The 13,301-nt window shown below is 46.9% G+C and overlaps 1 protein-coding gene across 1 annotated transcript in view; it reads right to left on the bottom strand.

The window, feature by feature from the left end:
- Window positions 1–13,301, bottom strand: part of CUBN (cubilin) — a 1,794,835-nt gene that overhangs the window by 650,038 nt on the left and 1,131,496 nt on the right. Inside the window, exon 37 of the mRNA XM_069648353.1 lies at window positions 3,081–3,286. Coding sequence (XP_069504454.1) covers window positions 3,081–3,286 — 206 coding nt within the window. The remainder of the gene's footprint in view (window positions 1–3,080; window positions 3,287–13,301) is intronic.

Raw genomic sequence — 13,301 nt, 5'->3', positions numbered from 1 at the left:
TTCCATTTCGCAGATAAATGCAGGATGTCAAGCTCATTACATATCAGGACATTAGGTATTGAGAGCGCAAGCCCCAAAACCATTTTCCATAATCTCCCTTGAAATATATCAAGAAAAACATCAATTTCAGTAAGACAAATATCAAGCCCATACAAGATGATTGGTTCTACTTTAAGCAAATAGAATTGAATGAGCGGTAGTAGCGAAAACCCACAATATCTTTGGAGAATGATTTTCATTTGTGATGTAAGAGGTTTGATTTTATTGCTCAAGGTCTCTTTACACATTTCCACAGAATACTGATCAGCAAAGGTTACAATGTGACTTTTAGAAGGGTTTTCTAGAAGATTACGATTCTGTGCAAAACATGAAAATAGATTAAATTTATTTTGGAGCTCGAACGATGTTCTATCGAAAAATAGTAGGTAATCTGCAAACCCAATCCAATTCAAGGGAAGTCTACCTAATTTAACAGGATACATGGGGGAATCATGCCAAGAGTGATCAATGTCATACATATAGAGATTGAAAAGAACTGCTGCCAAATTACAACCCTGTTAGGCTCCCACATAAGTCGGAATAGGATCAGTAAGAGCCCCTTCTGTATTAAGTCTGATCCTATAGTTTGTGTTGGAGTGTAGTAAGGCAATCATGGCAACAAGGGTCTTGGAAATCCTAGTTTGATCATTTTTGCCCATAGAATCTCTCTTATGACTGTATCGAAAGCAGCAGTCAAATCCCAGGCAGCCATATAGACCGGCCCTGTTTTTGAATGTTTCGTTTGGTCTTGTAGTTTTTTTGAAATCCGACCTGGTATTGGGCCAAGATATTGTTTTGACCTATGAAGTTTTGAACCTCATCTAATAGAAGTATAGAATTTCTTTTTGATAAGGCATCCATCAGTGCAATAGGCCTAAAGTTTATGGGCTCACTAACTGAGCCTTTCTTGTATACCGGAATGATATTAGCTTGCTCCAAGTTGGAGGAATTAGGCCTGATTGATAAATGTGCTCAAATTTAATTTTCAATGTTTTGGCCAAAAACCAGGGTCAGGCTTCAATAGGCAAGGGGTATTCCATCCGTCCCTGCTGCCTTAGAACTCTTGTTAAAGCAACTACACGATATCAATATCAATTGAATTATCATATGATCTCCATATAGAGGGTTGGATATAGTAACAGGTTCTGCTAACAGATATAAGGATGTTAATACAAAAAAGTAATCTATAAGGGATCGATAATTACCCCACACCCAAGTATAGTTATACTCTGTATCATCGTGTAGCATCAGTTGGACATCCCATTGAAGGAAAAAGTCAACCCATCTCTGTCCATTACTAAGAGAGGCCGACATATAGTTACCCCAATTGGCACCATTACTCACGGCTAAGGTAGTACAAGTTGAATTAAAATCACTGCCTATCACAATTCCTATCAGAAGATTCTGAATAAGGGCATCTTCAAGGACAAAGTTTAATGTGTCTACCATATGCGTGAACAATTTTGTGATTTTATTCCAATAGATAAATATAATTAGTAAAGACACAGTCTGGTCACCATGAGCATTCAACTAGACAGCACGAATATCATTGTCATTGTATACTAGGCGTGATGTAAAATTATAGGCTTATTTAAAATGGACCGTTCAATAAATAAATAATTATTTTACTAGAAAACTTTGAGTGTAAGTGTTATTTGGGTACTTGTATTTGTGGATTTCAATGCTACAGCTCTAGAGTTCACATTTACCTCTCTTGATATAAGTCTGGCTGTTCAGTCACACTACCAATTTATGTAGTACAGACATATACCAATAGGTAGGTTACCTAATACCAAGAGGACAAGACTGGTGTAGTCTCCGACAGGGTTACTGCACCAAATCGTGCCTAACATGTAGGTCCTCCAGCTGGTGGTAGTTGTGGCTCTTGGGAGGAGGGATGGTATTAGCTGATGCCATTTTTAAGATAAATAGCAATTTTGCTACTAGTCTTGCCAGTATGTGCTCTGTGCTAGATTGTTAATGGATAATGAGTAAGAATAGGTGTAGGAGATGTGCAAGAGTACATTTTGTGCTTGAAAGTTCCTAGAACAGCAGGGAATGTAGTTCCAAACTGTCCGCAAAGCACAGACCTGATTGCGAAGTGCGGGTGCGTTCTCGGACAAGTCATCATGCCCTGCATGCGTGCGTGGTCATGTGACACTGTCCGTAAAGTCCGCAATGACATCAGACGTGGGCGGACGTCGACGAACACAGAAAAAGTTGCAAAAAGTGTACAGAAGTGTTAAAAATTATGCTAGAAGGTGGAGAATGGCAGAGTATTAAGGTGAAACTTTGTAAATTGGACAAAAATGTTGCTATATTGGGGTAAGTATAATATTAGTGAGTTGAAGGAAATTAAGGATGCATTGGTAAAAACCTATTAAATTTACTGAAAAAACATTGTTAAAGAGACGTTATGGTTAAGTTGCACTAATAAAAACCTAGGAAATTCAATGAAAAAACTTTGTTAAAGGGACGCTAGGGTTACAAGTAAAACCGAAAACCTCAGAAATTCGCCAGTTATGGTAAGCTGAGCAACCATAAATCGTGCCACCACCGTTTACTGCTAAGACTAACACCCAGGACATGAAAGATGACATCACAAATGTCATTGATAACATCACTGATGACATAACATATCGCATGATTAAGTACTGATACCTATATTAGGCCATGAGGGGTTCAGGAAGACCATACCAGAGTCCACTGGAAAAAATTCAACATTACTGTGCCCGCCATTAATTTGTTACTTTCTAGGAATCCTGCAATTAGCTCTCTTACAGGCTTGAGTTTAGAGCCACTCTCATAGCTCTAAAATGAGAAAACAAAATACTTGGAAACACATGAGAAATAAGGCCTTCTTAGCTAGACAAGAGCCAGACTTTCGAATGAGTTCACTGAGCACTGACGTGAACTTGATTCCAGATGGGTTCTTCCTACCACGTGATTGTTTTTAGGAATTTATGAGTAGTCCTCTTTCTTATCTATACATGTTGCAGGCTTCTGAAAACAGCATTTAAAATGAAATGCTACATACGTACCATGTGAAAACGTGGCTTGGAACCCAGGGCCACTCAGTGAGCCGTCGGAGACAAATTTGATCCAGAGGACGTGTCCAGTAGCCGATGTGAAGTTATCAGGTAACGCATTACCACAGAACCGCCCCACCAGGACACCCGTGTCATTTCCTTCCCGGACCTCCAGGTAATCATGAGCACAGTTTTCATCCTCAGACAGATGGAAGTTACTGTTTTGGAAATAAATGTTTAATGCAGTATTATATGAATGACTTGTTGAGTGATGACTGAACACAAAAATGGCAGTACCTTTGTCTATTATGTTCCTAAAATATGCTGTTCATTCTTAAACAAACCTATTTGGAGTATATACAATGCTATGAAAGCTACATCAGAAAATCACTTCTTTAATCAATCAATGAATCAATCAATCAATAAGTACGCTTATTTTGATTCAACATCCATTAAACATCACAGATAAATAGCACAATAATCGTACACATTTATCACAACAGCCACAACATGCATTCTTTATCCCTTGAAAGGTTTGCAAATCAGTTCACATTTTTTCCAAAACATAAAGGTGGCTACTTTTCGTATTCAACCTCTCTGAGCACTTCCACATTTGATGAAACAGAACTTCTAAGGTGTCAATTATTAGCAAATAGTTAAAGCACTTTGTGATATGTCTGGCTCACGATTCCCTTGCCCAATATGGATGCTTGCCTAGCCCACCTGGGGCGTCCAAATCAGAGCTTAAGTGAGCGTGTCTCTCATGGACACCCAGCCACTCTCACTCCCAGGGTTTCCCCCTCTCTCACCTCTCCAGGTGGCACCCATGGAACAATGACTGAATCTGTCCCACAGCGCCAATGAAACCTGACATAATGCCAAATCTCAGAGGGCCGGCTCATTTACTGCTACTTAAGCCTTTCTCCTTCCTACTCTACTAGTCCATCTCCAGGCCAGTTTATTGCCACTGCCTAAGTGTCATAAACCTGTCTCCCGCAACATCCTGCCTCTCTGAAAGCTAATACTGAAAACAGAAGTCAATCACGTGTGCCCTTTTACAACTCCTAATTTCAAACTCGGTTGAACTTCTTAAAACGTGTGTCTGAAGGTCGCCCTGGTAGAAACACTCGAAATGTGGGTGATTCGCAGTTTCAGTGAATTATTTTGTCTAAGCCTGGTGTGACGGTATGGACAGTCCACTTTGAAAACAATGCAACCGTATGAACCGGATGCGAGCTTTTTCATCACTGCGCTACTGTTTTTTTTCTAAATGTTAAACTGTTCTATGCGCCACAGATTGAGAATGGTAGCAACTTAAAATGACAACTCACTGTAGGGTCTTTTTTACGCACTCCCGGATGATTCTAGCGTTTCAAATGTGCACTGCAACTCCTGAGCGAGTGAACAGTACCATGCAGTGTTCTATGCTCCAGTGCAGGTAAGTCCAACTCCGGGCCTTGAGGGCCGGAAGCCTGGCCGGCTTTCAGGATATGACCATGAATATTCATGAGAAAAAAATGTGCATACATTTAGAATCATTGTATGCACATTTATCTCATGAATATTCAAGAGGGGTATCCTGAAAATCCGACATGGAGCCGGCCCTCCAGACCTGGAGTTGGACCACACTGCTCCAGTGCATTGACTTCACTGAATTCAAAAGGGTTTTGTAAAGTGAAACTTAACCATAATATTCCTTCAATTCATGTTTTTTCCACTGATTTTCAGTGTTCTATAGTGAATGGTGAAATGCCATTTGCAAGGCAGTGTGGTTCATGGACGGTCCGGGGCACGGCTGAAGGCCATGACCAAGAAAGGTGTCCACTGGACCTGGCATACATTTTGCCATGTTTGGGGTGCCCTTCACATGAGATTCAAATCTACTATACGTAGAACAGGAGCATTGCTATTGAAAGCAGGAAGTTTGTAAAAAAATGTATCCTATTTGGTAACTTGTGGGACGTGAATGTAAACCTTCCTTCTTTCATTTATGCAGTGGTTAGGTTTTCAAATAAGACATTTTCCATTTCCAAAGTGTATGCTTTGAAAGGATTTGGTGCGCAGCAGTGATGGGCGTAGAACGCGTCAGTGTGCCGCTAGTGATGGATGTGTGCTTAGCTTTACTGGAATGGGAGCGGCTGCTCACGCTTATGCGCCTGCATTGGCCAGCTCTCGCGTGCAGCAGTGGACACGTGTGTGCTTAATGGCATGCTGCCTCCATGCTTACAGAACAATTTGCGAAATTACCCCTGTGGATATTCTAGGGTTCCCATTGGGCCAAGACAATCTTTCATGGGACTTGTAGCCTCTACATTGTGCAAAAAGAGTCCACACGATGACATCAGGCACGTGCAATGTGGGGTTTTAATCAACTTCTGTCAGTGTAATACATATACACATAATGCTCTGATTACTTACCGGTAATCTTCGTTACTCCTAGTCTTACTCTACCTCGTCACAGTACTTACTTCATGAGGCACCTGCCTCCGACACAGGACCTTCTTCTATTTCTTTAAATCTCTATAACTCCTCCCCCACATCCATGTCACTCAGTTTCATATTACCAAGCCGGATCATGGGACCTTCCCCGGAGGGAGGGTGAGGAGGGTCGTCAGTACTGTGACGAGGAAGAGTAGGACTAGGAGTAATGAAGATTACCGGTAAGTAATCAGAGCATTACCTCCACGTCCACTCTTCCTCGTCCCAGTACTTACTTCATGAGTTATACCAAAGCAGCAACGGGGAAAAGGTCCCAATGAGACACAGAGCCAAAAACAGTGCAGCAAAACACACCCACAATAACTCTTAAATCACATCCCCACAGACAAAACTCCAACCACGAAGGAACCAACCCCCGAGTGGGAGAAACTCAACCCATAGCGGTTGATGAAAATACCTAGACCAGCCAAGGCGGCAGCCATACAAATCTCTTGCAGAGAAAAACCCTCCTTGCATCGGCCCAGGAAGCCGCCAAACCCCTGGCAGACCGCCCCTGATTGTGCGCAGGCACAGGCAGGCCAGAAGCCACATAGGCCCTAGAGATCACAACCCGGAACCACCGGAAAATGGAAACCACAGATGCGTTATGCCCAGCCCCAGCCGGACCACAAGCAATCAGAAGACTATCAGATTGGTGGAAAAAGCAAACCAAGCCAAATACTCCAACGCGTCCCGCCGGACATCAATGTTAAGCCGAGCCACCTCCTCAGGCGTCTTGGATCATGAAAGAAGTCAGGCAGAACCAGACCCTGAGAGGTGTGAAAACCGAGAGACAACTGAAGGGAGAAACATCGGACCACACCCCGGCACCATAGAGTCTGGCAGCACCCTCAGGAAAGGAGCGTGACATAAGAGAGCCCCAATCTCCCCAAGCCTACGGGCAGAAGTGAGGGCAAGAAGAAAAGTAGATTTCAGTGTAAGAAGTTTGATATCAATCTCGGAAATGGGCTCAAAAGGAGGCCCGTGAAGGAACCGTAATACAAGAGGGAGATCCCAAGAGGAAAGCCCTTTATCAGCACAAGGACAGGAAGAAGAAAAACCCTGGATCAATTTCCCCACCAACACCTCCCCATCCAAGTGACCGTCAGAGTCCCCCAAAAGTAATTTCATGGAGGCCCACTGAGAGCGAAAGCCTGGAAAAACTGCCAGGCCCCTGTCAAAACCCCTCCTGGAGGAACCGAAGGATAGCAGAGGCCAGAACGCAGGGGAGGGATCCCAGACCGCCCATACCAGTCTCGGAAATGGCCCCAGTGTCTGCCTAACACCTTCAGAGTGGAGGGTCTAAGAGCATCCATTTGGACCCAACTACAGGATCTGAGAACCCCTGAGATATCAACCTAGACTGAGCAATAGCCACACCGCCCATTGCATCTGGTGGAATTCCAACCGCAGATCCCCTTGAAGGGGACACGGCCACCTCGGAACCAGCCAAGGTTCCTAGGACCGAAGCTCCAACAGAGAGGGGAGCCAACTCCGGCGGGACCAGAACGGAGCTAACAACAACACAGTCACCCTGGACACTCTGATGCGCCAAACCACCCGGGGCAGAAGGGGAATAGGCAGAAAGGCATAAAGGAAAACCCCAAGGCCACTGTACAGAGAGGGCGTCCATCCCCCAATCCCCTCAGCCTGAAACCTAGAGCAGAAGAGGGGAACTTCTGCTGAGGCCGGGGATGCAAACAGGTCTAGAACCAGGGACCCTAATCGGACACAGGTCACTGCAAAGACCTGGGCCAACAGGACCAGTTCCGCAGAGGAGTGAAAACCGGCGTCTGAGAAGATCCGCTTGAACATTGTCCACCCTTCTGATACGTGAGGCCACCAGAGACACCAGATGAGAGTCCTCCCAGGTGCCTATCAGCGCTGCCAGAGCATTCAAGGAGTGGCCGGAAGCCCTTTTGCAGTTGACATATGCCAAGGCCGTCGTATTGTCCGATCGGACCAAAAACCGCCGACCGTCCAGCAACTCCTCGAAGTACACCAAAGCTTGGACAATGGCACAACTCTGGATGATCGCCGGCTCTCCCCAGATCTCACAATCCTTGAGCTGAGAGGACCCCCAATGTAGACCCTTTCTGCTGGTGTTGGTAGTAGGAGAGGCCACAGGAGGAAGGACCATGCACACCTCAGCCTGTAGACCTGAAACCCCCCGCCACCATAGCAGGGACACTCGCAGCGCTGGGCACACTGAAAACAAAACTACGAAAGCTGAGATGTCGGGAGCCATTGGGAGAGAGTATAAGACACCAGGAGACGTAACCGAAGACGGGCTCAAGGAACTGGAAAACATGCAAGACCCCACGTGCCCCGTAACTTCAGCAACAGGCGAGCCGAGATATACTGCCTTCTGAGAACCCAGCCCAGAACAGCCAGCAAGCGCCCCCCCTGCACGCAGAGTACGCTCTCCCCAGACGTCCGGACAAGCAGTGCAGGGTCTTGAGACCCATAAGCAGGTGACACATCCTAGAAGGCATAGGGACCAGGAACACCCGCAAGTAGAAAACTTGACCCTGAACAGGGAGAGGAACGGGCAAGACGGTAACCCACAACAACCGTTCGGAGAGAACGGATCCCATGGCCAACTACTTGGAGCGTGAGCTGGGTACCAAAGTCCTAACCATGCAAACCTGGACAGGAGGAGACAGGAACGGCAACTGATACCCCCTCCAGAAGGAGCCCATTACCCAGGAAGCTTAACCCCACCGGTCCCATACACCTCCGAGAAGATAGAGACGAGGAGCCAGGGAAAACCGCCAGTCACTGCACTTGCACCAGAGGGAAATCACAGGACGTTGAAACAGGCCTGCGCCACAATATAACAGCATGCTTGTCAGCCCACAAAAAGATCTGACCTATCAAAAGGAAGATACTGGACAGCCCAGAAGTCCAGCAGACTATGGCCCACTCAGCTGACAGAGGAGCCACCAGGCTGGCGTCAAAAGGGCAAAGTACTGTCACAAAGCGGGGCAAAGCAATCCATCCCGGATAGTCGACATCAAAGGCAATCCCCTACCTGAGGTATGCCTATACTGGAAAACCCACTGAAGTGACATCCCCCTCCACCGGCACCAGGTGCTCTGAGAACCCCTCTAAGCACAGACATGTGCCACCATGTGCCCTATCACTTCCCATAAGTCTGAGAGGAAGCGTGAAAGCAACACCTCGGCACCGGAGGACCTAGGCCCTAAAAGAAGAGACACTGGGAACCCCATGCATGGCCGTTACTTCCATGATGCATTTTCCATAATCCCATGCCGGACAAGGGAAAAGCAAATCAACTCCTTCGACTTTCCCTCGCGCAGTTTAGAGGAAGAGGACAGGACAAGGAGTCTGCGTCCATAGCTAGCACAGACCCAAACACACCACTACACGCCACATGACTGAGAGGTGGCTTGAGCCCTGTATCCAGTAGCTTGTAGCCCCATGCTCTAGATCGTTCCAATGCGTCGGCCTAGGAAGGTTGAAGGACCGAGTCAGCACCGCTGATACTCGAACCCGAAGTGTAGACTATGCCAGGCCGGTACCCTTCCGGCCGCTTGCAGACGTGTCCAAATCTGCGCCGTATTCACAGGCAGCACGCAAGGAATGCAGCCAACATCCGGTGCATCCTGGGCTGTGTGTGTCTGAGGAGCGGGTGGTATGTGACATGCCTGTGACAGTACAGAGCCCCCACACTTTCAAATACTCTGTCACAGACACCCCACGACAAGAAGCAGAGAGGCCTCACAACAAAAAGGGAAGGCTAGCCCATACTGCCAAGTGCTTGCCATCATTTCCAATAAAGATGTGCACACAAAGCACGAGGAAAACGGCATGTTGAAGGAGTCAAGATGGCCATACCAGCAGGAGAGGGGAAAAATATCAAGCACAGTCCTCCCCTCTCCTTACCTTCCCCCAGATAATGCAGCTAACATCCGGTGCATCCAGGGCCGTGTGTCTCTGAGGAGCAGGTGGTATGTGACATGCCTGCGACAGAACAGAGCCCCCGCACTCCCAAAGACTCTCTGCCACTGTCACCCCACGACAAGAAGCAGAGAGGCCTCCCAACAAAAGGGAAGGCTAGCCCATACTGCCAAGTCGAATCAAGACGGCCAAAACAGGAGGAGAGGGGAAAAACATCAAGCCCAGTCCTCCCCTCTCCTTACCTTCCCTGGGCCGTGCAGGACCCGGGACACAATGCTCACGCTGCGGTCCGGAGCCCAGCAAAGAACCGAGCGAGGCAATCCAGCTCAACTGTGACCCCAAGCCCCGCAGGGGGCCCAGGAGCAGCACCGCACCTGAGGGAGCCGAGGGCCCCGCCACACAGCCCCCCCCAGGGGTCCAGCAATCGGTGCTCCCTGGTGCCCCGCACCGGGAAGAAAAAGTCCAACCTGCCGGAGGCAGGAAAAATTAAACTGAGTGACATGGATGTGGGGGAGGAGTTATAGAGATTTAAAGAAATAGAAGAAGGTCCTGTGTCGGAGGCAGGTGCCTCATGAAGTAAGTACTGGGACGAGGAAGAGTGGACGTGGAGGTAATGTCCTTTCTAATAAAGGTTTTCTGGGAACAAACTCATATCTTACAGAAGTGGTGAAATGAATTTTGGGTAAATAGTTAATCTGATACTTCTACATTTAATGAACTTTTCAGATGCTAAATGTGGCAATATAGGATGAATCTTCACAAAGATTTCTCAAAAAGGTCCACCCACTGCCAAATCTTTTTCAAATATTTTCTGGCAATCGGTCAGCTGGGGGGCAAAAGTTGTAGGTGTACACAATCTTTGTACGTTGGAGAAAGTTTGGCTCAACGTTAACACCCTTTATAGTTTGACTTAAATCCATTGAGCAGAAACGTTTCAATATGTAAAGAAACATGTACTGAGTCATTGTGTTGGGAGCATAGCTCAGCGGCAATGTGCTCGCCAAGGAATCAAGAGGGCACAGAGCAACACAGGTTCGATCCCCGGATCCGCCCGTAGTATTAAGCGCGTTATAAATAACCTATCATATCTTTGATGGTTGGTCGCTAAAACACTTCCGAGAACCACATTTTGAATACCGAATGAATTGGTGGTTGAGAATGTCGTCTACATGACCTGTCTGGCACGACTACCATATTGGTGTTCCTAAATAATAGCAGGAAGCTGGCAAACAGTGTTCCTGAAGCAATGCAATGTTTTCTGATAATACAGCCCCACAGTTCATGGTTGTAAACCAGGAGTGGAAATGGCTGCACCCTAATGTGGGAAATGCTTTCACTTGGGAAGAAATGTGCGTTTGTAGGTAGATCAAGTCAGCCTTTGAACATGGCGGGTGGGGCGTGTCTACTCAGTATGCTGCAAAGCCACACCAGAACACTTGTAATACACCCTGAATTGTTCTAATAAAACAGAAGGTTTTCTAGAACACCACACTTTGTTCTATAACACTGCCAACAATATGCCAGTGGCATTACAGGCCTGGGCACGTTCCCTGACATGATGGAAGGTCATGCCAGTAGTGGGCTAAATGGCTAAATGTCATGCTCTGGGGCACAGTATTCACAGGTGACAGCCAATGGCTAAACCTTGCACTGTAACCAGAGTTGTAGTGTCTGGGCATGGCTTCATTTATGCCCCAGTCACTGCGAATGGCCATGGTGGAAGGCCATACCGCAGGTACAGTGCCTCAATTCCTGAAAAGTTAATTACCTTGGCACTATAGCCAGAGTCCATGCCTTGTGGGAAATGGAGAAAGGGTCACTGTGTCCATGCCATAACCGAAGGTCATATCCACTGTGCATAGGGCATGGCTAAAGACCTTTTACGGGCATGGTGTCCACGGGCCATGGGAGCAGGTCATGTGCTTTGGGCATGGCAGTAAGGCTCACTGTGATGTTTGTGTCTGGGGACAGTGCCCATTGAGCATTGCGAAAGGTCATGACTACCAGGCACAGTAGCAAGATGTGCTAGGCCTGGGGGGACAGTGCTCAATGACCATGCCTTGTGGGCATCACAGACAGGATTAATGGTCTAAGATTCTAGAAAAGCAAACCTTGCTGATACCATGACTGCAGGAAAACATAGTCACAGCCAAAGAAAAACCTGGAGCACTAAACCTTGTTGGAGTCACGTCCATGAAACAGCAGAAGCTGTGACTATGAGATAAGACAGAGCTGCAACCCTGGGTGAAAACACAACCACATGAGCATCTGAGCCATGTGAACAATCAGAGCCACAATCAAGACAATGGCAAACTCACAGTGGACAGACCAGTTGAAAAGGGCAGAAGGACCTTAGAACTCTGGGAGCAAAGGGATGCCACGTGCAACATATTGAAACTCTGAGAGGTGGTATCTAGGAGATCTCCCAGAGTCCTCCAAAACGCCCCATGGTCCAGACAGATAGTAGAAGAGTCCTTCCATTCCAAGTCCAATATCTAACCAAGACCCTCTTGAATGCCTTCAATGCAACCCCCACTTCTGGTTCCAGGGAACAGGGTTCAAGTACACCTGGGGGCCTGGAGTCAGAATATTCCAAGACAGGACTTCCCAAGGCCCCATTAGGCAGCAGCAGAAGCACAATCCACAGAACAACACAATCCTACAGGAAGCAATGCTGTCGCTAGCAACAGAGCATCCAGCCATACTCCCTGGAGAAGAAAGGTGATTACACCAAATCCCAGGTATGGGGGAAGACAAATGCACCCTCACGGTCTCTATATGAACAAGTTCTACCTCCACCTCAGCGAGCCAGAACTCCACAGTGGAAGCCCCACTACCCCCGTTCAGCAGCAGGGCTTGCACAAACAAAGCATTTATTTCTTCTTACAATCTCGCTGGAAACACTAACTTGAAACTCACCTGGAAAAGGGAACTGAAAAGGCAACAGAGCTTCAAATTTACCAAGACTTAAACCCTTTCATCTTCGGAAAAGGTAGCAAACCAGGGATAGATAGTTCTCACTAAACAAACTTCCAGGCTGAATGGCAGGAGTTCACTATGGCCCCCGGTCTTTTTAAAGCTGTCTCGCCTGTGTTTTGACCTGCACAGCCTCACTTTGAATGAGATCACTGCGGGGAATCGCCCAAATGAGCAAGCCAATGAAGGAGCAGACTCCTCGGAGTGACGATATTTAAGATCTTCTCTTTCCTGAGCGCAACCTTGTGGAGGGTGTAGATGGGCCTTTCAATGCTGTGCCACAGGAAGGTGGATGAGAGAAGCAGACTTGTGAAGAAGTGGCTGGAGCTGGAGGAAGGAAACATCAAGGAGAAGGATGAAGAGGAGGGAGCATGATGGATGAGGGAGAAACTGGTGGCAGGGGAGAGAGCAAACTATAGAAAGAAGGGGGGTAGGAGGAAAGAGGCACACTTGTGAGGCAGGGTTTGGCATTGGTGTAGAGCAAGATGGGTGATGAAGAGCTCAAAGAGCAGGATGTTGGGGTAGAAAAGTAGAGAGGCACATGCAAAAGATCTCAGAGAGACGGACAGGGAGAGAAAGAGAGAGATAAAGAGAGAGAGAAAGAGAGAGAGAGAGAGAGAGAGAGAGAGAGAGAGAGAAAGAGAGAGATAGAGAGAGAGAAGATAAAGCTTAGCTAAATACCATAGTTTGGATTATGGCTCACAAAGGAAACTTAATAACTCTTGCTTGTTGAGAATTCGATCCAAAAGGGCTCATTTCGAAACTAGAGTCTGTGGTAGGCACAAGGATTCCCGAGTAGGTGATTAGCTCATAGAAAGGCACATTGCCCTTGTATGGGACTATGGCATTTATGGG

The sequence above is a fragment of the Ambystoma mexicanum genome, chromosome 2q (assembly GCF_040938575.1).
Source record: "Ambystoma mexicanum isolate Mex_15411 chromosome 2q, UKY_AmexF1_1, whole genome shotgun sequence".
NCBI classification, from domain to species: Eukaryota; Metazoa; Chordata; class Amphibia; order Caudata; family Ambystomatidae; genus Ambystoma; species Ambystoma mexicanum.
Note: the sequence above shows the minus strand (reverse complement) of the source record. Positions and strands in the feature narration are given on the sequence as shown.